General features: G+C 34.6%; 5 protein-coding genes across 5 annotated transcripts; 2 read left to right on the forward strand and 3 right to left on the reverse strand.

The window, feature by feature from the left end:
• Positions 1-2131: 2131 nt before the first annotated feature.
• On the forward strand, positions 2132-5011 carry CBG01139 (the record flags this gene model as incomplete). The annotated part of the gene is made up of 5 exons (XM_045236994.1): positions 2132-2234; positions 2297-2670; positions 2750-3092; positions 3291-3497; positions 4902-5011. The coding sequence occupies 5 exons, from the start codon at positions 2132-2134 to the stop codon at positions 5009-5011; spliced, it is 1137 nt and encodes a 378-aa protein (XP_045091751.1).
• Positions 5012-6168: 1157 nt separating this feature from the next.
• CBG01138 lies at positions 6169-8718 on the forward strand (the record flags this gene model as incomplete). Its single annotated transcript, XM_002635867.1, has 8 exons — positions 6169-6273; positions 6323-6426; positions 6467-6653; positions 7243-7485; positions 7537-7713; positions 7769-7903; positions 7947-8086; positions 8496-8718. The coding sequence occupies 8 exons, from the start codon at positions 6169-6171 to the stop codon at positions 8716-8718; spliced, it is 1314 nt and encodes a 437-aa protein (XP_002635913.1).
• Positions 8719-9020: 302 nt separating this feature from the next.
• On the reverse strand, positions 9021-17030 carry CBG01136 (the record flags this gene model as incomplete). The annotated part of the gene is made up of 14 exons (XM_045236995.1): positions 9021-9092; positions 9124-9303; positions 9389-9781; positions 10945-11098; positions 11589-11717; positions 11783-11915; positions 12150-12244; positions 12292-12474; positions 12763-13203; positions 13744-14346; positions 14400-16017; positions 16720-16806; positions 16853-16963; positions 17015-17030. The coding sequence occupies 14 exons, from the start codon at positions 17028-17030 to the stop codon at positions 9021-9023; spliced, it is 4215 nt and encodes a 1404-aa protein (XP_045091750.1).
• Positions 17031-17464: 434 nt separating this feature from the next.
• On the reverse strand, positions 17465-19418 carry CBG01135 (the record flags this gene model as incomplete). The annotated part of the gene is made up of 6 exons (XM_002635864.1): positions 17465-17643; positions 17819-17966; positions 18251-18658; positions 18737-18876; positions 18972-19205; positions 19313-19418. The coding sequence occupies 6 exons, from the start codon at positions 19416-19418 to the stop codon at positions 17465-17467; spliced, it is 1215 nt and encodes a 404-aa protein (XP_002635910.1).
• A 948-nt stretch (positions 19419-20366) lies between these two features.
• CBG01134 lies at positions 20367-22652 on the reverse strand (the record flags this gene model as incomplete). Its single annotated transcript, XM_045236996.1, has 5 exons — positions 20367-20509; positions 21611-21746; positions 21794-21867; positions 22073-22463; positions 22527-22652. 5 exons carry the CDS (start codon positions 22650-22652, stop codon positions 20367-20369), a joined length of 870 nt encoding a protein of 289 aa, XP_045091749.1.
• Positions 22653-24615: the final 1963 nt, after the last annotated feature.

Below are 24615 nucleotides of genomic sequence, written 5' to 3' on the forward strand. Positions count from 1 at the left end.
CTGCAATAATGTGCTGTGTTATGCTGGAAACGGTTCGCGTACGGACCGCATGCAGTTCCTATATCAACCGCGCGCGAACGCGGAGCGTCCGTAACGGATTGTTCGCGAATCACCTGTGCATCCTTGGTTTCGATGAGGAGGTTGCAAAAGAGACAATTTATGTCATTCTAGTTGGGTTCTAGTATTGTTGGCCTTGACGTCGAGCTTCTGCTGCCGCGACATGGAACTGTCTAAATATTTCAATTTTTCAGAGTTTTCTGAGTTACTGAATTCTCAAAAAATTCTCAAAAAATTCGAAAAAAAAATCTAGAAATTCTAAATAGGCGGAAAATCAGAAATTCAACGAAATTCATAAATGTTGAAATTTAAAAATTGATAAATAAATTTTTTTGTGGAAAATCAGAATTTGGAAAATTGGAAATTCTGGAAATCTCTAGTATCCAAAACTCTTGATTCCTCATTTCCGGTACAAAAATTGTATTTTTTGTTATTCGAGACACATACTAATGTTTTGCTCATTCACTTTTTTTCTTCTCTGTAAAATAACAATGATGAAAAACAAATTATTGGCTTGTTAATATTTTCGGTGGTATTTTGATACTTGTCAAAGAAATATGCGGAACCCCGAGATTCCGTCGAAGTTTTCAAAAATCGGCTTTGCCGTCAGTGTTTTGATAAATTCATTTTTCAAACATCTCACTATTTTTCGAATAAAACAAATCGACTAAACTTATAAAAAAATTAATATCACATTTGACCTAGTTTCGAGGATTTTTGTTAGTCAACACAGGATTTTCAGAAAAATGGTCAACGGATTTTCAGAAAAATGGTCACGTTTTCTGGAAAATTCGTATTGAGGCGCACTGTCATCTTGAGTTACTACCTGGGCTACAGCATGATGATGTATCAAAAAACGTTGGAAACAACACGGACAGCATCCGAGGGTCTCACCGCACGGACCAAACTAATAACTGTTGTCCTAGAGTATTTTTCAATTTTAAGACGATTGGCGTTTGCAGTTTTTCAATATCTTTTTTCGTTCTCGAGTTATGGTCCAAAATGGGGGGTGTCTTATCATTATTGGACGCACTGTATCTGCTGAAATTCCAGAATCATTCAAACTGAAATAAAATAGAGAATTGTTGAAATTATGAGCAAATGGCTTTGTGAAAACTTCCAATCCAGAGAACAAAATTCCGATTATAGCAAAAAAAATCATCAATTTTTTATAAGTTTTGTCGATTTGTTTTATTCGAAAAATAGTGAGATGTTTGAAAAATGAATTTATCAAAACACTGGTGGCAAAGCCGATTTTTGAAAAAATCAACGGAATCTCGAGGTTCAGCACCTTTCTTTGACAAGTATCAAAATACCACCGAGAATATTAACAAGCCAATAATTTGTTTTTCATCATTGTTATTTTGCAGAGAAGTAAAAAAATGGAACCAGAAAAAAGTGAATGAACAATACATTTTTATGTGTCTCGAATAACAAAAAATACAATTTTTGTACCGGAAATGAGGAATCAAAAGTTTTGGACATAAACGAATCTTGTGAAGATCAAGGGCAATCGCATCGAACAACTTTCATTATTTTATTTTTAGAAAGTATTCATTAAACTATTTTCAAGTTTTCAAGTCTATTCGAGTATTTTCGGAGAAGTTACAACACTTTGAATGTGTTACCATACTTTGGGCGCACCATGTAGTTCAAAACCAGAAAAAGAAATCTGGGAATCAAAACCAAAACGGAGAATTTTTTATAATATTTGGCATGCTTCTAATTTGATTTTTAGGTTTTTTCAGGAAATAAAGTTTCATACTGTTTTTTTTAATTGGAAATTTCAAGGTTTTTGAATTTTCATATTTCCTCTTGTACGTCTGAACTTATAAACTCCTAGGTATCTCGATTTCGAAATATTCATATTTCAAAAAAAAATTTCTAATCTAGTTTGTCCTTCTGCATGACGGGATTTGAGAAGAAAATCCAATTTATTTTTTTCTGCGGTTTGTGACCATGTAATTATAAAAACTTTTATGTTTGCACCTGTCCCCAGAATTGCTGAAAATGTCACAGCTGAAATTTTCGAGAAACTTTTATTTTTCAAAAAACTTCACTTAACACCTTTTAAATGAAAATTCACGAAATTTTCATACTATTCTCTGTAATTTTTGTGATTTCATCATCGAAAAAGGCTAAGGATATTCAGGAATTTTTCAAGGAAAAGAATTGTGGTGAGCAAGAATTTCTTAATTTTTTAAAAGTTTACATATTTTCCGAAATTTCGCATTTCCAGACCCAAAATGCACCTTCAATTCAACCAATTTGACAAAAAGCAATATGCATTTTTTTCCAAAATCTTGTAATCAAATTTGTGCTGAAATTTCTTTGAATGATAAAACGGATTTATCAGAGCAAGAATTAATTTTTCTGTTTCAAAATGTAAAATCAATAATTGGAATTTTGAACATAATTAGTACAAATTACGCCAATTTGAAATTTTTGGAAGGATTGGAAGCTGTGGAATGTTTTGATGATTCTGAAGTTTCAATTTTGTTGAATTATGAAATGACAGAACTTGGATTGGGCAGTTTAACAGAAGTTAATTGTGATGGATTTTCTGTAAAAGTTAACGAAAAACTTAAAATTCTCAATATGCCAGATATTAAGGTAAGGAGGGAACAAATCAATTTATAATATCGGAAATTCAGAAATTCAACTTTTCGAAAGTGAAATCTCATATTTTCAGAAAATGAAAAATCCGACAAAACCAAACAAAGAAGTGTATGTAGGAATCGCCGATAACTCTAACTCTTTTTGCATTTCTCCCCTAGAAATGTACAATTTTTTGGAAATTCCAACAGCCGGAGTAGATCAAATTTATGCGGATAGTTATTGTAAAATGGACACGATTTGCACTAAACTCTCAAAAAATTGTATTTGGATCCTTGGAGACGTCAAAATCACAACGAATTGTGATTTAGAAAATATGAAATCAGTGGAGGCGATTTTCGGAGGAATCACTATTTCTGGGACGAATATCACGGATTTCAGTTTTCTGGAAAATCTGAAATATGTGGCACAATTGGAGCGTAAGCTTTATTTTTTGAACACTGAAAACCGTTTTACAGAATAGGGTTTCCATTTAGAGGGCGATTCAAAATTCACACGTACATGATTGCGGGAGCCCCTGCGGGGCCGCGGGTGGGAGCCGTCCAGACGGGTAGCGGGTAGCCCGCTTCTTCACCCACCCAGATGGAAAAACTGTCAAAGAAAATAAAAATTTTCAGACAAACCAGCGGTGGTAATCGAAAACATCCCGAACTTAATGAATGTAACATTTCCAAAGTTGAAAAGAGTCAAATCGGATTCTTCATATACTATGGAATTCGAGAATGTTAACCCAATTTTTACACTTAATTCCACTTATTGCTATGAGATCAGAAAATCACTTGGATTATCAGATTGGGCACCGAAGTTTGATGGTTTCAGTTGTGGTAAATTTGAATTTCAGAAATTTCGATAAAAATCGAATTTAAAGTCTTTAAAATAATTTATCTGGCTTATATAGCCAAGTTATTTAGAATTTTTAGAACTTTTAGAATTTTTTGAACTTTTAGAATTTTTTGAACCTTTAAAACTTAAGAATTTCGAGGACTTCAAAATGTTTTGTTTTGTTTTAGAATTTTCCGATTAAGCCCTTCTAAATTTTGTTGAAAGGTTTTCCGAAATTTTTCAGATATTTTGGGTAGGCTGGCCAAAACGGCGTTTTCTGTCGCCACACGCCGCTTTTAATTTTTGCACTGGCCGCCAGTGCCAGTTTCTAAAGCGGCGTGAATCGCCAGCAAAAGTTTTCACAGGCATTAAACGCCGGGTTTTTCAAAAGATGATTTTTTCAATAGAAAATACTTCATAGAGAAAAGATTGAAAAAAACAACAGATGACCGATCCGAAACAGTCAAATGGAATGAAATTGATATTTTTAGTCCTTCGAAATATTTTATTAATTCTGGAATTCCGTTTGAAATTCTGAAAATCTGGTGTCTGAAGCTTTTGAAAAATGTTTTCCGAAATTTCTGAATTTCTGAATTTTAAAAAATCTATGGTTTGTGTGATTTTGAAAATTTATGGATTTCATAAAACTCTACACTTTCCTGAACATTTCCGAACTTCGAATTTTCAGGATTCAAGGATTTTTGAATTTTCTGGAAATTTCAGTATTTTCATCGTTCAAAAACTATTGTTGGAGTTTCTGTACTGTCATGCTATACATTTTTGAACGATCAAAAATGTTTTGATTCCTAAATTTTTAAAATTTAAATGTCAAGATCACTAAACTTCGGAGTTTTTCAAAACCTGAATTCTGAAGTTCCAAAAATCGAAGTTTACAACTTTAAAATCTAAAAGCCTAAACAAATACTTTTGAACTAAACCTTGATCCAGACATAATCACAATAACTATTAATGGAAGACTAGTGGTAACTTCTCAAATACCAAATTCGTTCTAACATTTCAAAATTCCCATTCTCTCCCTTTAACCTCAATTATCTGACTTCTTGTGAAACATATGACAAAACTGTCAACTGCCAAAATGTTTTCTTGACATTTGGAGCATTTTATCAGTTGACAGTTTTCTGCTATCGTTCATAAGAACTGAGATAATTAAGATTGAAGTTACAGTGAGGGGATATTAGTGAATCAAAAGGCAAATTCTATTCTCAAAAATAAAGCGGCGTTTGACGCCGGTTTAAATATAAAAGAGGCAAATATTGCCTGCTTAAAAATTTGCTGGCTTTTAATGCAAATCACGTGAAATTGAAAAGCCCATAGCTCTGGCACTGGCGGCCAGCAACAACCCTAATTTTGGGATTTACAGAATTTTTCAAACATTTTTTTTGCAGAAGATCTCGACAGCAACCATGACTACATTGTTCAAAACCAAAAAAAGAAATCTGAAAATCGAAATGGAATTGGAGCATTTTTAATAATCATTTTATACTTGTTCATTTGATTTATTTTTTTTTCTTGAAAATAAAATTTTCTCTGTTCTTTTTGAAAATGACACAATTGAAAAAGCAAAAAACCCTAAACACATTGATAATTGCCAATGGGGTGAATTTTGTACTTTATCAGAAAGAAAAATTTCCATAATATTAATATTATTCCGAGTAAAAACACTGATGAACATATAAACCAATGTGAGATTTCGGGGAATTATTCAGAGACTTTCAATTTGGGAAATTTGTGAAGAAAATTTCATGAAAATTGGAAGAATTCTTTTTTTTTCAAGTTTCGAGGAATTGGAGAAGAATTTTTGGTTTGTTTGAACCAGCTTTTATACTTTCTTTGATCCAAAAACAGTGTCCAAAAACTGAAAATGTTCGGTTTAAAACTAAAACAAAATGAAATCATGTAAACTTTCTTAGAATTCGTCAATTTAATTGTGGATTTGGGAATTCTTGGCATTTTGAAAATCAAACTAGTATCGAAAAAATGAACATTTAAAATTTATCTTTTTTTAGAGATTTTGAATCAATTTTTGAACTTTTATGGGTACTTTATCTCGGGTACTGAAGCCCGGGTACTGCAGCCCGGGCACTGGAGCCTGGGTGCTGGAGCCCGGGTGCTAGAGCCCTGGTGCTGGAGCCCGAGTGCTGGAGCCCTGGCACTGAAGCCCGGGTAATGCAGCCCGGGCATTGGAGCCTGGGTGCTGGTGCCCGGGAGCCCGGGTACTTGAGCCCAGGTGCTGGAACTAGAATCGAGAAAATGAAAATTATTATTTTTTTTTTAAAGTTTTGTATATTGATCTTCTGATGAATTTACACAACCTTTTGAAACATTTCCCATGATTCATTCTTATCTTCTTATCATTTTTCATTATTTTTTCGTTTGCATTGCCCGAAAAAAAGTTTTTGATAAGTTCATCGCCCTCACTTTTCTCTATTATTTACACACTTTTCCCTTTTTGGGTTTTGTTTGAATTTTTTTTCCGAATTTCTGAGTTTCCGATTTTTAATTTTGGGTTTTTTGTAATTTTCTATTCATTGAACTTACATCAAATTTTTTAATTTTTCGGTTTTCTGTCACTTCAAACTTTAATTTTTCAGATTTTCGAAGTTTCGAATTATTGATCTCTGGATTTACCAAAATAATCCCTGATTACAAAAAATGTCTGAAAACGAGGATAGCCTATTTTTCAATTCCGATTTTTTCGATGAAGATTTATTTGAAAATATGATGATTCAGAAAAAGTCAGAAAAAGCAACTAAAACGGTATGATTTTTTCCATAAAAGTAGAAAAAACATGTATTATCATTTTCAGCAAAAACTGGAACTTTTAGAGTTCATTGGAGGTTTTGAAAAATGGGAATTTTTACCAGACGATTGTAAAATGTATGTGATTGGATTTTTGAATTATTGGACCAGGTAACTAACATTTAGTTATCCATATTTAATTTTTATACAGATGTCAATTATCGTTATGCTCAAAAAAAGACAATCAAATTGTGAAAAATACTATTTTATGTGTTACTGAAGGAGTTTCACCAAAAAATAATGGAATAATTATGAGACCCAGAAATTTGGCGGCTTTGTGTAAATCGGATTATGAGCAGAATTACAGAGAACAAGCGGCAGTGCACAAAATTGTTATGGTGACATTTTTTTGGAAATTCGAAATTCACATTTTCAGAATAAGGCTTCCATCCGGTCGGGAAATTTAGCCGACCGATCGACCGCCGACCGAGCTGACCAATCGGTCGGCGCGCCGCCGACCGTTTTCGTGCATTTGGGCGTCAACGTGTTTGCATACGCAGCATTGTATTTCACGATAAACTAGTCACTAAATGCCTCGTTTGTCGTAAAATAAAAAACTTCGTACGCAAAAAAAGTTATTTCGATGAGCAAAGGCACGAATTCGGTCGGCGCATCGACCGACCGGTTAGCTCGGACGGCTGGGCCGGTGGTCGGTCGGCGGTCGGCATTTTCGACCGACCGAAATGGAAGCCTTATTTCAGAAAATTCTCTAGTTTCGGCTTTTTAAAGTTTTTAGAATTTCGGAATTTCAGAATCTTCGACTCTCTGAAGTTCCCAATTTCTGAATTTCCGAGTTTCTGAATTTTTGAAATTTGAAGTCATTTCAAATTTTCAAAAGTTCATATTTTTTTAGATATATGTGTTTTAACATTCAAATTTTTAAACAATTTAGGTTTTTCTAAACTTTCAAAAGTTTTGTTTTTCCAGAAAGACACCACCATTCAAATGCACACCACAACAAATTTCATCCGTTCGTGGAGATTTTACCAACCCAAAAATAGTGATCACTGCTTTGTGACTAGCAAATCTGTTCTGGAACCCGATTATTGTTATTCTTCAAGATTTCAAATTTCGAATTCAAATTCTCAAAAAGAATATGAGAAAATTGTCAAAAAAGTTATGAAAAAGGCTGAAACGAATGTGGAAACGCTGGAAGTTGACTGGAAAACGGTTAGAGATTTTTTTGGAATTTCTTTTTTTTGGAAAAAATTGATTTTTCAGAATCCGGAAGGATTAGAAATCGAGAAACTAGATAAACTGAAATATCTGAGAATGAACTTTTGGAAATCTGAATCCGTTGAGTTCTGGCTGAGTCGATTGAATTCAGAAATTGCTCTGGAAGAATTTATTTTACAATGCTGGGAAGTTTTAAATTTCGAACAACTTGACTATCCATCGGTTGGTCCAACTTTATTGATTTTTTCGGATAATTTTTTTTAATTTGAATTTTCAGATTTTAAATGCTGTTTCCTTTTTTGTACCAGAAAATATTGTGATGAGCGATGAGCAATTTTTAAGAATGAGCAATCGGAAATCACTATTTCGAGCGGACACATTGAGCTCTAAAGTGCTAATGGAATTTGTTAGAGTAAGATTTTCACAATTATATTTTTGAACATAGAATTTTTCAGAAATGGGTGGACGATGAAATTCGAGAGGATTTTGAGCAACTCACGGTTTGGACGAAAAAGAATTTTGTCAAAGAAATTTTTGAAAATCTGGACTCTTACAATTTTAATGTTGTACAATATGACTATGGACGTTGGAATATGTAAGTATTCAGAAATTTAGAATTTCGGAGAACCGAAATTCAGAAGTTTTGGGAATTCAGAAATTTGGAAATTCAGAAATTCAGAATTTCCAAAATTCAGAAATTCAGAACATCATGAATTCTTAAATCCAGAAATTCAGGAATTCACAACATGACGAATTCATAAGTTCGGAAATTCAAAATTCAGGAATTCAAGAATTCAGAAATTCAGAAATTCAGGAACTCTGAAATTTGTCAGATAGGGAGTTCGAAAATTTCAAAAATAGAAAATCAGAAAGTCTGAAAATAAAAAAAACTGAAAGTATTCAAACTTCCGGAAATTCGAGAAATTCGGCGAATCAGAATTATCAAAATTTCAGAAATTCGAGAATTCAAAAAATTGCCAAAATCAAAAATAACTTTTTTTCAGCCCTCTCTACCGAGAATTTTTCTCACACTTCGAAAAATTCGGATATTACGGGAAATTCTGGCAATTCTCAAAACGAAATGATCCATTCAACAGCATTTCTCTTTTGATTACTCGACAAAATTTTGTTGTTTTGAGAACTGGATTTCCATGCTTCAAAAATGGGAGACAAGATGTGAAATTGGTGTTTCCAGAGGATATTTTGTTTTGCAATATTTATTTTTAATTATTTTTAAATCTTATTTTTTTTGGAATTTTAATTTGATAAATAATTTCAATTAACACCTTGGCAATTTTTTTCAATCAACTATAAAAAATTTCAGAATTTTATTTCAATGAGAAAAAAATCGATAATAATCAATGATAATTGTTCAATTACCCCTTCCAGAATTTTGATTCAAACTTTGGCTGGGTATGTTCAGCACATTTACCCTTTTCCATTGTCTTAAATTCTCACAAACTAATAAAAATGGCAAAGAAATTTCCGGAAGATAATTGAAAATATTCAGCAAGGAAATTAAAATTTGATCAACTTTCGGAGAAAAGTATACAAATTCCATAAGCTCGACTAGAATTGACATTATCTAAAATTTCAATTTTCTGGAAATTTTCAGAATTAGAAAAAAAATACCGTATAAAAAAGAGAGGTAAATAATAACTGGACAACCACTTTTTGGTCGCCTCGATTTTTTGGATTCCGGGGATTTTCAAAAATTGAATTTTTTCGATTTTTTCGGCGTAAATACCAGAACAGAATTACATAACAGAGAACAGCAGCAAACGGGAATAAATAGAATATACGGTTTATAATCTGAAAAATATAAAAAATGGAAATTTTGAATTTTCAGATTTTCATTTTTGAATTTTTGGATTCCTGAATTTCCGTTTTTTCCTACCTGTCTGTATCCATCTTCCATACCGTAATCAATAAAACCCGATGCCGTTGTATAAACTCGTATAATTTTATTCGTATAAATTATAATTTCCGAGCTCAAAAATCCCAAAACCAAGCTTATCGATATCGGAAAAACCACTCGTTTCCCATCGAAAAACCACCCGTTCCATTTTTCGGCCACGACAAATAGACATCGATTTAGTGCCATGAAAAATATCAACACCACTGAGCAATAATTGCTACAGTAATCCACGTGGAGAGCAATTAGCGGTGCTAATTTGTTTAATTGGGTGCCATGTTTTGTATAAGCCGAAATCAAAGTCGTTATGAAAATTATGGTGGTTCTAGCAACAACTGAAACTCCGAGGATTATGAGCATTGTGAAAAATGAGCCCTGAAAGTTTTGAATTCAATTTTTTCGTTTTTCCCGTTTTTCAATAAATTCCATTTTAAAACCCACTAACTTTTTGAAACTTTTTTTTAGAGTACACAAAAACAATGGCAAGATTCTGAACAATAAAGTTTGTAGTTGAAACTAGTATGAGTAAAATAATGGGCCATGAGAAATAGGAGAGCTCTACTATTGGTAGTTTTGAGGGATCACAAACCGGTGGATTACAATTTTGAGAATTTGTCTGGCCGTGGTCTGGTGGTGGAAAAAAGCGACCATCGATGAAAAACATTCTCAAAAAAATAGGATAAAATGAGAGATCAAAAAAGTTGAAGAAAAACATTATGAAATTTCGAGAAAAATGTAAATTATGTGGGCTGTGTACACTGGTAATTATTGTGGCAAATTTTCGAAAACTTTCGAAAAACTTTGAAAATTTCGAAAAACTTTTAAAATTTTAGGCAGTGGTGTACTAGGCTACATAAGACAACTTGATCATTTTGAGATTTCCAATTATAGGTAGATGAAGGGCAATTTTGCACTTGAATCATACTTCCCAAAAGTGCAAAAGGTTGATCTGGAAAAAACAAATCAAAATTTTAAGATAGAAAATGGTTTTTTTAATTTAAAAGAAAAGTCGAATTTTTTAGTTTTTGGATTTCTGAATTTCTGAATATTTTGATTTCTGGATTTTGTTGAAATTCAAAATTGTTGAATTCAAAATTCTGAATTCAAAATTTCTGAACTTCTGAATAACTGGATTTCAGATTTCAGATTTAAGATTTCAGATTTAAGATTTCAGAATTTAGATTTCAGATTTAAGATTTCAGAATTTAGATTTCAGATTTCAGATTTCAGATTTCAGATTTCAGATTTCAGATTTCAGATTTTTCAATTTAGACTTCCAATTTGCCAATTAAAACTGATCTTTTTGAAAACATCTCGTGTTTCGATTTCTGCATTTGTTTTAATTTCAGAGTTTCCAAATCTAACTTTCATATTCTATTAATTAACTCTCAGTCAGTTATATATTCTTCTAATTAGAAATTTCAAGGAGAGCACATTTTTCCATAGTCAAAGTTCCAACTCCAGCTTAGCATTTAGCTCGTAGCTCTCTCTAAGTTCAACTAGTTTAATTAGTTAATTAATTATAAATGAAATCTTACATCAACGATGAGCTCGATGACGGCATAGTGAGAAAATAGGAACTGGTCAACTGTTTGTACGACACGAGCTCTGCTTTGTCTCAAATTGCTGAACACGAGTTGGTGGGCAACTTTTCCGTTATCAGCATAGTCTCCTGATACAGCGTTTCGACGTCTGGAATTATAATTTTAGGATTCTCACTTTTTGAATTTTCGATCTACCAAATTTTCCCATTAACGAAATTTTCTGAATTTTAAATTTCGGAATTTTGGAATTCGGATATCTGGATTTTTGAAATTCTAAATTTCTGTGTTTACGAGTTTCGGAATTTCGAATTCGGAAGACTTGGAATTTTGGAAATATTTTTCAAACGAATTCCTGACCTTGCGAAATTTGAAATTTTGGAATTTCGAAACTTTTAAATTTAGAATTTCTGAAAAATTGATTTTCAGAAAAAATTTCGAGATTCAGATATCCTATTTTTTAAATTTTCCGATTGTCTGAATTTCAGATTTTTTTCGACGAACTTCTGAAATTCCGAATTTTCGAAATTTTGGGTTTTTGAAATTACAGAATTTCTGATTTTCTGATTTTCTCTATTTCGGATTTTTTGAATAACCCACATGCGATAGTTCCAGATCATCCGATACTAGCTGAGCAGTGCACAATGCCACCTTGAGGGTTGCATCTCATGGCTTCCCAGTATTTGACCAGTGCTGTAGCGTTTGCTGGAACGCTCTTATCTGGCCAACCTACGTAGTTGAAGTGCGATAGGAATCGAGGTGGCTGGCCTCTGAACATATAAATATCAAAATACAAAAAAATCTCGAATCAAAAATTTCAATTGAAAAAACCCACTCAACAATCAATTCAAATGTTCGATGGACGACCTCATCTTCAGTTGCAATTTTAATACATTTGATTGTGAACGGTCCATGCACCACAACGTCATTCAAGTTTTCCGGGTAGTACTTATCACATTTTTGCTCTCCTGAAATTTTGAGTACAATTGGTTCACTGGAAGACGAGATACATTTAACGAAATTTTGGACATATGTGTTGCGGTCGCGTCGCATGTCGGCTAACTTTGTTCTCAGTGTTTCAATCAAATTGAAATTTGATAGTACGGTCTAGATCTAGACACTCTTCGAAAATCAGGCAATTAGCTTCATTGAGAACAAAGATAGCTGATCATGGCGCAGAGATCAGTAAATCAAAACTGTACCTTCTTCTATCAGTTTACAGGCCATTAAGATTGCACTCGCGTTGTGTTCATAAACCATGAACCAGAATTTGACGATCGTCGAGAGTTTCTTTATTCTAAATAACTTAATTTTATTGGAATTTGTAAACTTTCCAAAACTCACCCTTTTACGATCTTTTCCTTCAGTGGTCCTTGACAAAGAATCAAGCGGAAGTTGTTTTTGAACGGGATATAATTTGCATGACAGAAATCCGTTACAAATGTGATAAGTTTACTAGCTGGTCTCTTCTCATCGACCACCGTCGGCACAGTGACTCGAGTTTCTAACACCAGCTCGATCAAATGTCTGAATTTCTTTCTATTTTTCTATTTTTCCGGTTTTCTTCTTCAAATGCACTGAATATCACTCAAATCGGAACATTTTGAGCTGTGATACAGTCATTCGAAGTTAGGAGGCGAGAGACGCAGACACTCTCGTTTCTCTGCACTCTCGCATATTAACTCACTTCAAAATTAAGCTAGAACAGTGATTTTTGGCTAGATTTGTGAAAAATGTGAAGTCGATCAAAATTATAATGCTCTTGGATGAAACAAATCGCTTGGATTTTTTGAAAAATAAAGCAAAAAAACTCACTGAGTTTCATTCTCATGTTGCTGCACAAATGGCGATACATCATTTACATCCTTTGTCTTCTTGTTCTCAGCCAAATCCTCATCGGCAGCATTGAAAATCTTCGTACCCCATGCCACGAAAGTTTTCTTGACATTTTCATAAAACTTGGCGATTGTTTTCTTATCCTTCGCCTTAAACGAAACCATGTCCAATCCCGCTTGCTTTGCCAGTATCTGTCTTAAGGAGCCCAAGTAGTTCGACGCCTTCTCATTAGTCATCAGAATGGTCTCCAATTCTCCCGATGGTACAAACTGCTTGACCGTGACATTTACTGTCTTTTCTTTCTGTCGCCGGTTCTCCGGTAGTTCATAACAATAACACACATATAATACAAAGCAAATTGTCCCGAGGAAAACAACGCCGACAACAGATCCACAAATTATTGCCACTTTTTTTTGGGTCCTGAAAAAAAATCTTTTTATTTCTCAAGTTCTAAATTTTTTGAATTTTGCATTTTGATTTTTGAATTTCGAATTTCTGGATTTCTGAGAATCCGCTATTTTCTGAATATTGGAATCCCCGAATATCCGATTTTTTGAATTTCAGATGTTCAGAATTTTTTAAAATTTTTTCGATTTTTTCGATTTTTCAAAATATGATTTTCGTATTTTGAAATCGTAGAATTTTTAGTTTTGTGAATTTTTGAATTTTTGGACTTTTGAATTTCGCGATTTCCAAAACTTACATTTTTGAGTTCAGTTTCTCAATTTCAGATTTTTTCTAAATTTTTTCTTTTCTAAATTTTAGAATAATCGAATTTTGAATTTTTGAATTTTTGAAAATTTTAACTATGATTTTCTGATTTTCTTAATTTCTGAAATTCTGGATTTTCGAATTTTTAATTTTCGAAGTTTTAAATTTCTGATATTTTGAATTTTGATTTTTCTGAATTTTGAAATTTTGGAGAGAATCTGAATTTTTAAATTTTCGAATTCTACTCACGAGTCTTTTTCCGACTTCTGATCATTGGTGTTGCTCGCGGGGATGAACTGCTGAGAAGTCTCAGAAATGGACTCGGTGAAGCTGGAAAAGAACTCTTCCAGTAATCCCAAAGCACTTGTAGTTCCATCGAAACTCTTGGCGTAACTCGCGAACTGCATTCCCATTCCGTCCAACGAATCCAGTCCATCCTTAACCTTAACCTTCTTCAGCTTATCTTTCTTCGTAGAATCCGTCACTTCGTCAATCAACTTCTTCAACGAATTCCGAGTTTTGGCAACGTCCAAATTGATAGCGGGAACCTTCTTGACTTTCGAGAAAACCTGTCCATAGCTGCTGAGATTTGTGAAATTCAAACCCTTCACCTCAGATTTCCATGAATTCAATCCAGTGAACATCTTATCCAGTGAAGTTCCTGCCAGCTCTTCCAAATTCTTCTTATCATCAGCAGAAAGACTGTTGGCGCTTTTTGCCTCGGCGGCCATGATACTAAAATCAGCTTTCATGGCATCAATGTTCTCCTTGGCATCAATTGCTTTTTTCATTCCTCCGATTGCGTTGGCAGAAGATCCGATCGTGTTAGAAAGTTGTGTGTGATTTTCGAGACTGATAAAAGATCGGACTCATCACTCCTGAAGTCTTTGATTCCCTTGATCGACGTCTCCAGGGTTTTCAGATCTTTCTTCGTGTCCTCCACTGACTTCAAAACCTTTAGAGCGTTGTCCACCTTGTTCTTGTAAGCATTCGCTGAGTTTCGAACTCCTTTGGATGCAGTAATCGCTGCAACTGTTTGCTTTGTATTTGTTACTTTTATGAAGCAGTTGAGAACATTTACATGTTCTGGGGCTTGCTTCAAAAGTTCTTCGAAGGCACCGAGATATTTCTGAGTATCTTTAGCAAGAGATTTGAAAGAAGAAACTTTTACTGGGTTTCCCGCGGTCATGTCTTGCACAGATTCTGCTGTATCTTCCTTAATAGTCAATTTTCCAAATTCTTCTAATGCTTTCTTTTCAGATGCAGGATCGTTTTTCTTGACTATCTGACCGATTCGAACGAACTCCTGAAGGTTGCTGACAAAAGTTGCATTGTTCACATCCGTTTGCAAACTTTCCACAACGACTCGAAGCTCCTCCAATTTTTGATCTATTGCTGTTGCCTTTTGAATCAGCGTCTTCACATCCGCATCTTCATAACCTTTACCAGGTATTTTTAAACACTTCTTCAATGGCTCAATGTCGCTTAAATCAAACGTTGCAAAAGTTGTTTCAAAATCAGAAACGATTTTGAAAATGTCTGACATCGCAGCGGCATTATGATCCGAACTTCCTTTGCTACCAAGAATATTTTCAATGACATTCGCAGCTTCAAGAGATTTGAGAGATTCGAGAGATTTCGAAAGACGTTTATCTTTTACAGTTTGTAGAAACCATGGATCGTTGAAGTGTCCCATCAGTCGAATGATGTCTCTATATCCTTCCGGTAGCGCTAGAGTGTAACTGGATGACTTTTCACCGTTTGCTCGAGAAACGAACAGATTTCTAGCAAGTTCAACGTTTTGTCGTACTGACGTGAGATTCGTTACCGCGTGGTTTATTTCTTTTAAGTGGTTTTCCAGCGGTTTAAACTCTTTTGCGGGTAACACTAACGTTTCTGCTTGAACTGCTGCAATCCCATTCACCACTTTATCAAGGAACTGAACCATTTCGGTTGCACTTTTGCCATCGGGAAATAGAGAAAGTGTTGGAGTTTCACTTTTCAACTTTTCTACAGCTGTCAGTATTTCGGACGAATATTTTCCGAGTTGAGAGATAAAACTTGCTTCTGCGTTAGCGGAGGTTGAATCCTTATAATAAGCATACCAACTTGCCATACTTTGTGCCAAATCAGGAATCAAAGGAAATTCTGTTGCTTTGCCATTAGCCAAATTGTCGATAACAGTCTTGAAAGTGTTTTTCTCTGGCCAAACCGTCACATCCTTGATGCCGTCTACTGTCTTCAGTACCTTATCGATTTTGGCGAATAACTGTTCAATTTCCCTGATGCTGTCTTCATCCTTGAGCTTAGATGGAAGACTTTCAAGAAGTTCTAGAGCCGAGCTAACATCAGCAAACTTGAGAGCATGGATTTGAGAAGCAGTGACAGAACCAAAGTGGAGAAGTTCAGAAATCAACTTATCTGAATCGACAGCTCCGCCGATGAGTTGTTTTTGAAGAGAGATGGCGTTGGTGAGACGAGCCATCATTTGCATTCGTTCCACGGCCAAAGATACTGTATCGTCTGGAACAAGCTTTGGTTAAAAAAAACAAGAGCATCGGTCAGGGAGGCTATAGATATAGGCCCAGTGATGGGCTTATTTGTCGATTNNAAAANATCGATNATTTGAANACGNAAAAAAAAAAAAAAAATGGGGGGAGAAGCTNNTCNCTTTTTTGGAAAACCACGGAGTATTGGACGCTAGAAATTGGACGAATTTCCTTCAATTCGGCAGAAATTGGGTGAAAAAATATCAAAAAACCGTGGCATAAAAATTAGCGAGAAACTGTGCGTGGGTTTTGCAAAAAAGGACGGATTCTCTCCGCCCCTTGTTTTTTTTTTGTTTTTTTGCGTGTTCAAATGTGCGATCTTTTTGAATCGACAATAGCAGGTCTATTAAGAAGATGGGGAAAGAAGGGTAGCGAAAAATCTGTTATGTTAAGACCTTCAAAATGAGTACAATCATGACCTATTTTCAAAATTTTCAAATTTCGGTTACCTATGTGCCTTTAAATTGAAAAAATGAGAATGATCCAAGCCGGGTCCTGTTTAGGCTGATTTCTTTAAAGCATAGAGCAATCGGCCGGAAAAGGGCTACGGACAGGGAGGCTATAGATAGGGACCCAATGAATAGCAGGTAGGTCTATAAAGAAGTCACAAAGGATGGGTAAGAATAGGGCGAAAACAGGGAAAGCATAGGGCAAGGAAAGGTAAAGGACAACTTACTGGTAGTGGCAGCACGACGGAAACGATGATGGTCCGGGGAGTCGTAGTCAGTGTAGTAGTCATTGGAGTTGATGTACGCGGACTGTTCTGAAATTTTTTTGCTATTTTTTTAACACCAATTTTGCCAACTCACCGTTGATCTTTGATTGGAGTCGTTGTTGATCGGCAAGAGGACCTGGCGTTTGGTACAAACCATATTGAGCGTTTGAAGCGATTGCCATCAAAAGCAAGGCTACGAAGTACTCTGAAAATTTCAGCGACTTTTTAAAAAAACCTGGAATATTTCCAAACTCACTCATAGCGAAGAACATTTTTTTATAGTCGAACCCTGTTTGGAGTGATTTAGACTGATTCTAGTGAAGGGTGGGGTGTATTTATGGGGAGAGAGGGGGAGGGATATGTGGATTAAGGGGACACGTGGAAGAGTTCGAAATAGCTGATAAAATCAATTATGGAACTGTTCGCATAATTTTTTGGAATTGGAGGTCACGTGAGAATTATTTTTGAGCTATTTGAAATGGCTCACTGCTGGAATAGAGGCTTATATTTGAAGAAGGATATCCAGAGACAAATGGAACAATTGATTGTTTTTGGTGGTGTGGGCGTGGCTATTTTGATAATTTTCATTATTCTTCTATACTGTTGCTGTAAAAAGAAAAAGTGAATAAAACAGCAATTTTGATTTTTAATAATTTTTTCAAAATAAATAGGAATTCATAAAGTATCACATATCAACATTATTCACTCAAAAAATGCATGAAAATAACGAAATCAGCAAAATTGGTTTTGAATTCCAAATGTTTCCTCCAGAATTATCTGTACAAGTTTCTGAGTGTCCTGGCGGTGGTGTTACAGTAGGATTCCCCAAAACTTGTGTGACTCCAGGAGTTTCTGGTGCTGGCGTATTCACAACTTTCATGTCTTCTGGAAAGAAAGTAATTGAAAGTTGAAAATTTAAGAAAAATATTTTGAAAAGTTTTTAAATTTTTAAATTTTTCTGAAAACAAAAATTATAGTTCTGTAGAATGTTGATTTCGGAAATTCGGATAAATGCTTGAATTTTTGAGACGTTCTTAAATTTTTGAGTTTTTCAACTCACCACAAGAAATATCATCAAAATCTGGAACCCATAGACTTGACGGCATAACTGAATTCCTGATTTTATAACATGTCATTGGGTCGTTTTTCAGGTTTTCATGGTTATTTTTGAAAATCACAGATTCCAAAGGAGAAGTGGAAAAAATTCGCTGAAAGTTATGAATTTTAATGCTAGAAATTTGCTGTAAATTAAATGTTGAAATTTTAAAAATAATTGTTTTAAAAAAAGTTTCGCATTTCGGAAAAATAACTAACTTTTGGGATTCTGGTTTTATATTATCAGAATTTAACAGTAAGTTCCAGAATTCAGAGAGTTTCTTTTTCAAATTTATCTGGAATTTTTCAAAAAAAAAAAACTAATATTGTTTTCAAGTAACTATTTTGAATAATATTCAAAATTTCGAGAAAAAATATCCCACTTTTAAACAACTACCTTCAAACTTGGAAAAAGTGCACTGTTCAACATTTCGTTGCCTTCCACTTTGAGTGCAGACTTTTTCTGATCAATTTGAATAATATAGTGCAATTTTTCGAAAATCGACAAGTCAATGAAGTTGGTTGCATTTAAGAAAAGTGTCCCAATGAATGTTTCCAGCGATTTCAACTTTTCCAAGTCCGAAAAATTTGGTCCAATCGTCAAACCTCCATAAAAATCCGTGCATCCATCGGAAACGTCTTTTGTACAACTTTTGTCATTTTTCACAAAATCACATAATTTTCCAGAAATTTCAACGGTTGCGGGTACTGTAGTTGTGGTCAAAAATCCTTTGATCTCATCTCCAGACATGCAAAAATCAGATGCCAAACGGCTAATTACCAGGTTATTAGTGCCTTGATAATTCTGGAAAAACTCAGATTCCAACTTAAAAAAACCAACTCTCAATTTTCGAATATTCGAAAATTTCAACAAAAAAATTACCTCAAATTTTGGCATATTCAATTTTGTCATTTTCGAGTTGTCCGAAATTGTAAAATCGTTGCATGAGATGTTTTTCAAATTTGTTAATCCCAATTCTGTCATTTTCATGTTTGAAACCCACTCCACACCCGAATCGTACACTGAACATTTGATTTGATCTTTTGAATTTAAAGAAGTATATACCTCTCTTTTCTCATTTTTCACTCATATTTTAAGAAAAATATAATCAACTCACTACAATCAATCGCTTCCAATCCAGACAGAAAACTTCCAGTTGTGTAATTTGTGTCAAAAATTGTTAATCCACCAATTAGGATTTTTGCATTTTCAAAAAGCGAAATTAATTGCTTTTCAGACAAATCAGTCAAATCATCGATAACGAAATATCCGCACAAAGTGGAGCAATTTTTCGGAAAATTTGAGATCGTTTTCGATGAAATTCGATCTTCTCGATAAATACAAGTAGAATCTGTAAGCATGCATTAGACTTTTCATTTTATTTTTAATTAATCTTTTGAAAATCTCATAATCCCATATTTTTTAAAAATTGTCTTTTTTCAAAATTCCGAAACTCACTACAGCCTTTTTTAACAAATTCTTGCTCAATCACAACTCCATTTTGAGCGGATGCGAAATAACAGAAAATGAATAAAAATATTAGGAAAATCAAACTTTCATACATTTTCTTTTAAAAAAATAGGACTAGAACAGAATGAAAAATATCAGACGGATCATGGGAACTCTAAAAAATTCCTGAAGGCGTGAGAGAAATTCTGGATAAACGAATTCGATCAAATAACGGAAATTGAAAAATCCAATAAGTCTGAAAACGGGAAATTGGAAAATGGAATCACTCAAAAATCATGGGAAACTTTGTTGAAGATAGATTAATTTCCGGTTTTCGAAATTTTTCGATTTTCATAGTTCCGAAAAACAAAATGATCTCTGAGAAGTTTTTGTCACGTATTCATTTTGAAGTGGTGGCCTAACTTTTGCAAGTTTGGTATTCTAGGTCACCACGTTAAAGTGGCCTAGAAATGGCTTGAAATGCACCTGGTGCGTTTTCTGGGTCATTTTGAAGTGGAGGCCTAACTTTTGCAAGTCCGGTTTTCTAGGCCACTTCTTCAAAACGAACTAGGAAACTCACCATGTAAATATCACACAAATTCTAGGTCATTTTAGCGTGATGGCCCAGAAAACCGAACATGGCCTAGAAAACCCAACTTGCAATGATTAGGCCACCACTTCAAAATGAAAAAAAAACGAGAAAACAATGTCAGCAACGACACTCCGAAGTTCCGCATTGTTCATGTGCAATTCATGAAAATCTGCCAATTTCACCAAATTTGAGCAAGTCTTTTATCAAAAAATAGTGATTTCTGTGAAATTGTGAAATTCCCGGAACATTTTATACTGAAAACGTACGGAATGTTTTCAATTTCAAGAGACACTGTGAAGGTAGTCCTTCTTTACACGGGGCCCTTTTATTACGAGAGACCTTCAATTACAGGGGGCCTTCTATTTTCCCAAGCCCTTCTCGGAGGGCCCTTCTATTTAAGGGGCCCTTCTAATACAGATTTTACGGTAATTTTCATTAAAAATATCATTTTACACAGTACGTAAAAACCATTCATCGTTTCTTACAACAACAACAAAAAATCAATAGGATCAAAATTATTAGAGCCACCACACCTCCAGCAATAATTGCGTACATTATAATTTGATTCTTCTCGTTATTCGCATTTCTCGTCTTCACATTTTCTTCGATTACATCTGAAAATTTGAATTTAGAACTCTTCGCGCCAAAAGTTTTTAAAGGTGGGGGGACAGGAGATTTTTCGGAGGATTTTTGGAGCCAGGATACGCATTTTACCGTAACGGTGTTCAACGCTTAATGTCACTCTGCGTACCGCGGTCGTCCTCACCCTTATGTTTACCATCGGTGTAGAGGGGTCACCTTGGGGAGTGTTGGATTCCCCGTGACGGCTCCAGAGAAACAAGCTACCTCCTTGTGCGTGCTGTCTTGTAAAATAGGGAAAGTGCATCGGTAACAGGGGAACTAGTTATGTCTTCTCCTACCGGTGACAAGCTTATCGCTTCTTATAGACAAAGTTCCCAATAGAGCATGCTTCCTAGTGGTCACGATGAGAGCACTGAAAGGAAAACACTCATAAAACAGGTCACAGAACTGGCCGTTAGTCTATTCAGAAGGAAATCTATATCAACTCACACCATTAGCGGTTTCCGATAGTCCAATAAGGCCGGTAAGGCGGTCGGGGATCGCCGGAGGTCATATAGTATTGGAATAGTAGGAATAATGATGAGTAACGAGGTTGACGGACTTGCAAACTGAAGGGAAACGTCACGGAACAGCACTAACTACTAGACTAGAATTAGACAGAGTAAGACTCAGTTAATCTGCGTAAGACTCAGTTAATCTGTGTAAAAATAAACCAGTAAGCCCGTTTCGAGTGTGTGTGCGCCTTTAACCCCTTCGTGGCGAGACCTCAACGATAGGGCGCGCTTGCACGAAGGGAGAGAAAAATGGCGGGAATTTGAATATGAGAAAGCAATAAAAGACTAATAAACAAAGGAGAATAAAGAGAATAAAGTGGGAAATAGGAAGATTTCTGAGGAGTAAGCACAGTGGGCTGGGCCTAGAGGTCCTCTGAATATCTTAAAGTTGTTGAGTCGGTGAATAGCCACGTGGAATCGACAACAATCGGGCCCCGCCTCACTTTCGCCCGCGTGGCTCAGTCGGTAGCGGCGCCGCACCTTCCATACTCGCCCCGACAAGTTCAAGTCCTGGACGGGCATATTTAAACAGAACTTCGGGAACATTTTTTTTTTCATGTCCCCCCATCTTTAACTCACAACAATAAGCTCCATCCACTTGAATGAGCACATTGAGCACAGAGTTTTTCAATTTTTCACAACTTTTTAAATCGAATAAAACCTCTTCACTGTTGTTTTTCATAATCACTGGCGTCGCAGAATCCGATCGAATTCGCTAAAATGTTTTGGCTGAATTTATAGAAATTTTTTCGATTAAAAAACTTTTAGATTCGGCAAGTGGAAGTCCTGGAGTTTTGTGTTGTTCACAATTTGAAGAGCCCAACTTTTTTGATTTTCTGAAATTTTGAATTTGAAAAAAAGCGCCCCGAAAATCCTGAAAAATCCAAAAAAGTCCCTGAAATTCGGAAAATTTGGCTCAATTGGCTTAACTTGCACGTTTTTTGAAATTCCGAATTTTCTGAAAAATTACGATTTTCAGGTTTTTAGAACTTAAGAATATCAGAAATTTTTTAAAATTAATCTCAATTAGTCAATAATTACCATATTTCAATGCTATTGATGTATCACTCTCCCATCCAAGTGGAGCAATGAAATTCAAATTTTCCAATAAATTTAAATTTTCCAAATTAGTTCCAATAATTAAAAGCCGTCCAAATATGGATTTTAAACTTTTCAAACTCTCAATATCCGTAAAATTTGGTCCAATCATCAAATCTCCAAAAAATCGAGTACAATTAACTTCTGGTTTTGTACAGATTCTATCTTCCAGAATTGGTGTACAGTAATTCGCGTAAATGGAATTAAAATTTCCGTCGGTGCTCAAAAAATGCTCCATTTCATCAAACCTGATACAGTAATTTTTTGATAAAAATGCTATGACCACTTTGACGTTCGTTTTTGGTAGATATTCAGATGGCGGATTTGTGAGATTCTGAAAATTTAATTTTTTGAATTTTGATTGAAAATCTGAAAAATTGGAAAAAAAATACTGTACCTTCAAATTCGGCATTTTCAGTTGTGTCATTTCAGAGTTTCCGAGAATTTCAATTCTGTCACCGGTGACTGAAGTTAGATTTGAAAGATCCAATTCTGTCAGAAAACGGTTGTTGACGAATCTCATTGAACCGTAATCTGAAACTTTTGTTTTAAAAAGTTGATTTTAGAAATTTCTTTAAAATTTGGAATTTCATGGTGTTCCCGAATTTTTGAATTTCTCCAGATTTTGTCATTCAAAACTTTGAATTTTTTGAACTCTCGAATTTTGATGTTCTTCGAAAGCGGAGATTCTGATGATACAGGAAATTCAGAAAAACAAAAAATACCAAAATGTATGAAATTCTGAAAAACCTAAAAGTTTCAAAAATTCAAAGAAAACTCACGAGATTGAAAAGACTCCAATCCTGCCAAGAATTTGCCTCTTGTATAATCTGTCTCTTTGATTTCAACGCTTCCAATCAATTTTTTCAGATTTTTGAACGTAATCTCCAATTGTTCCTCTGTTACATTATATTTGTAACCAATTTCAATCGAAGCGCATACTGTAGAACAATTTGTAGGGAAATATGCAATGTTCAAGTTTGTCAGATTTGTGTAGATGAAAACGCAATTCGATTCTGAATTTGAAAAATATCTACTTCTTACTAAGGAAACTTTTCTGTGTGTGTGTGTCTGTGTGTCCGTCTCGAGATTTTTCAGAGTTTTCTGGAATTTTCTAGAATGTTCTGAAATTTTCTGGAATTTACTGGAATTTTATAGAATGTTCTGGAATTTTCTGGAATTTTCTAGAATGTTCTGGAAATTTCTAGAATTTTCTGGAATTTACTAGGTCATAGTATCAGTCTATGGTGTCCTGGGCCTTCTAGCTTATAGGGAAGCTACAGTGTTGAGAATCGAAAATTTCAAAACTATGCTCAAACTCAATAAAACTTCACGAAATTATGCAAAACGGTTTTTTGGCCTATCTATGTGTTGCCTGCATAAAATTGAGCACAGATCTTCAGAACTGGGAAATTTTGAAAATTTCGTTTCTTTTGTATATCACTTGAATTTCGATCCTGTGGACTACTGGAAATGGATCATAGTAGTTTCCTTTTGAATACAAGGTTCTCAAGTTATACAGAAAATCCCAGAACATTCTAGAAAATTCCAGAAAATTCCAGAACATTCTAGAAAATTCCAGAAAATCCCAGAAAATTCCAGAACATTCTAGAAAATTCCAGAAAATCCCAGGAAGTTCCAGAAAATTCTAGAAAATTTCAAAAACTTCCAGAAAGATCCAGGAAATTCTAGAAAGTTCCAGAAAATTCCAGAACATTCTAGAAAATTCCAGTAAATTCCAGAAAATTCCAGAAAGTTCCAGAACATTCTAGAAAATTCCAGAAAATTCCAGAAAATTCTATAAAATTCCAGAAAATTCCAGAAAATTCCAGAACATTCTAGAAAATTCCAGAAAATCCCAGAAAATTCCAGAACATTCTAGAAAATTCCAGAAAATCCCAGGAAGTTCCAGAACATTCTAGAAAATTTCAAAAACTTCCAGAAAGATTTTTCTCCCCTTCGTTGAAATAAAATAAATTAAAGATCCAGGAAATTCTAGAAAGTTCCCGAAAATTCCAGAACATTCTAGAAAATTCCAGTAAATTCCAGAAAATTTCAGAACATTCTAGCAATTTAAGGGGTAAAAAATCCGCAATTCGGGGGTACAAAATACTGAAAAAAGCTCAGTTTTGTACCCCCAAACTGTGAGTTCTGTACCCCTAAATCATTTTGTACCCCTTTGTACCCCCGAATTGTTGTACCCTCCAAAGGTTTTGCCTGAAAAAAAGGTGAAGCGTTCTCTATAAGTATACAGGTATTGTAATCACTTCCCTAATTTTTCAAGGTGATCTGAAACCAAAGGCTTAGAAGTAGGGCTGTGTGTGGGTTTTTTTAATATCTGAATTTCAGAAACCCTAACAATCTGTAATCAGAAAATCCAGGAACATTCTAGAAAAAACAAGAGATTCTACATGTGGGCATCTATTGTACGGTATTCAAAAATTCCGATATCGGGAAAATATAACTTTTGAAAATGAAGAAACTCC

Source organism: Caenorhabditis briggsae (assembly GCF_000004555.2).
Source record: "Caenorhabditis briggsae complete genome, chrV, whole genome shotgun sequence".
In the NCBI taxonomy this organism is placed as follows: domain Eukaryota; kingdom Metazoa; phylum Nematoda; class Chromadorea; order Rhabditida; family Rhabditidae; genus Caenorhabditis; species Caenorhabditis briggsae.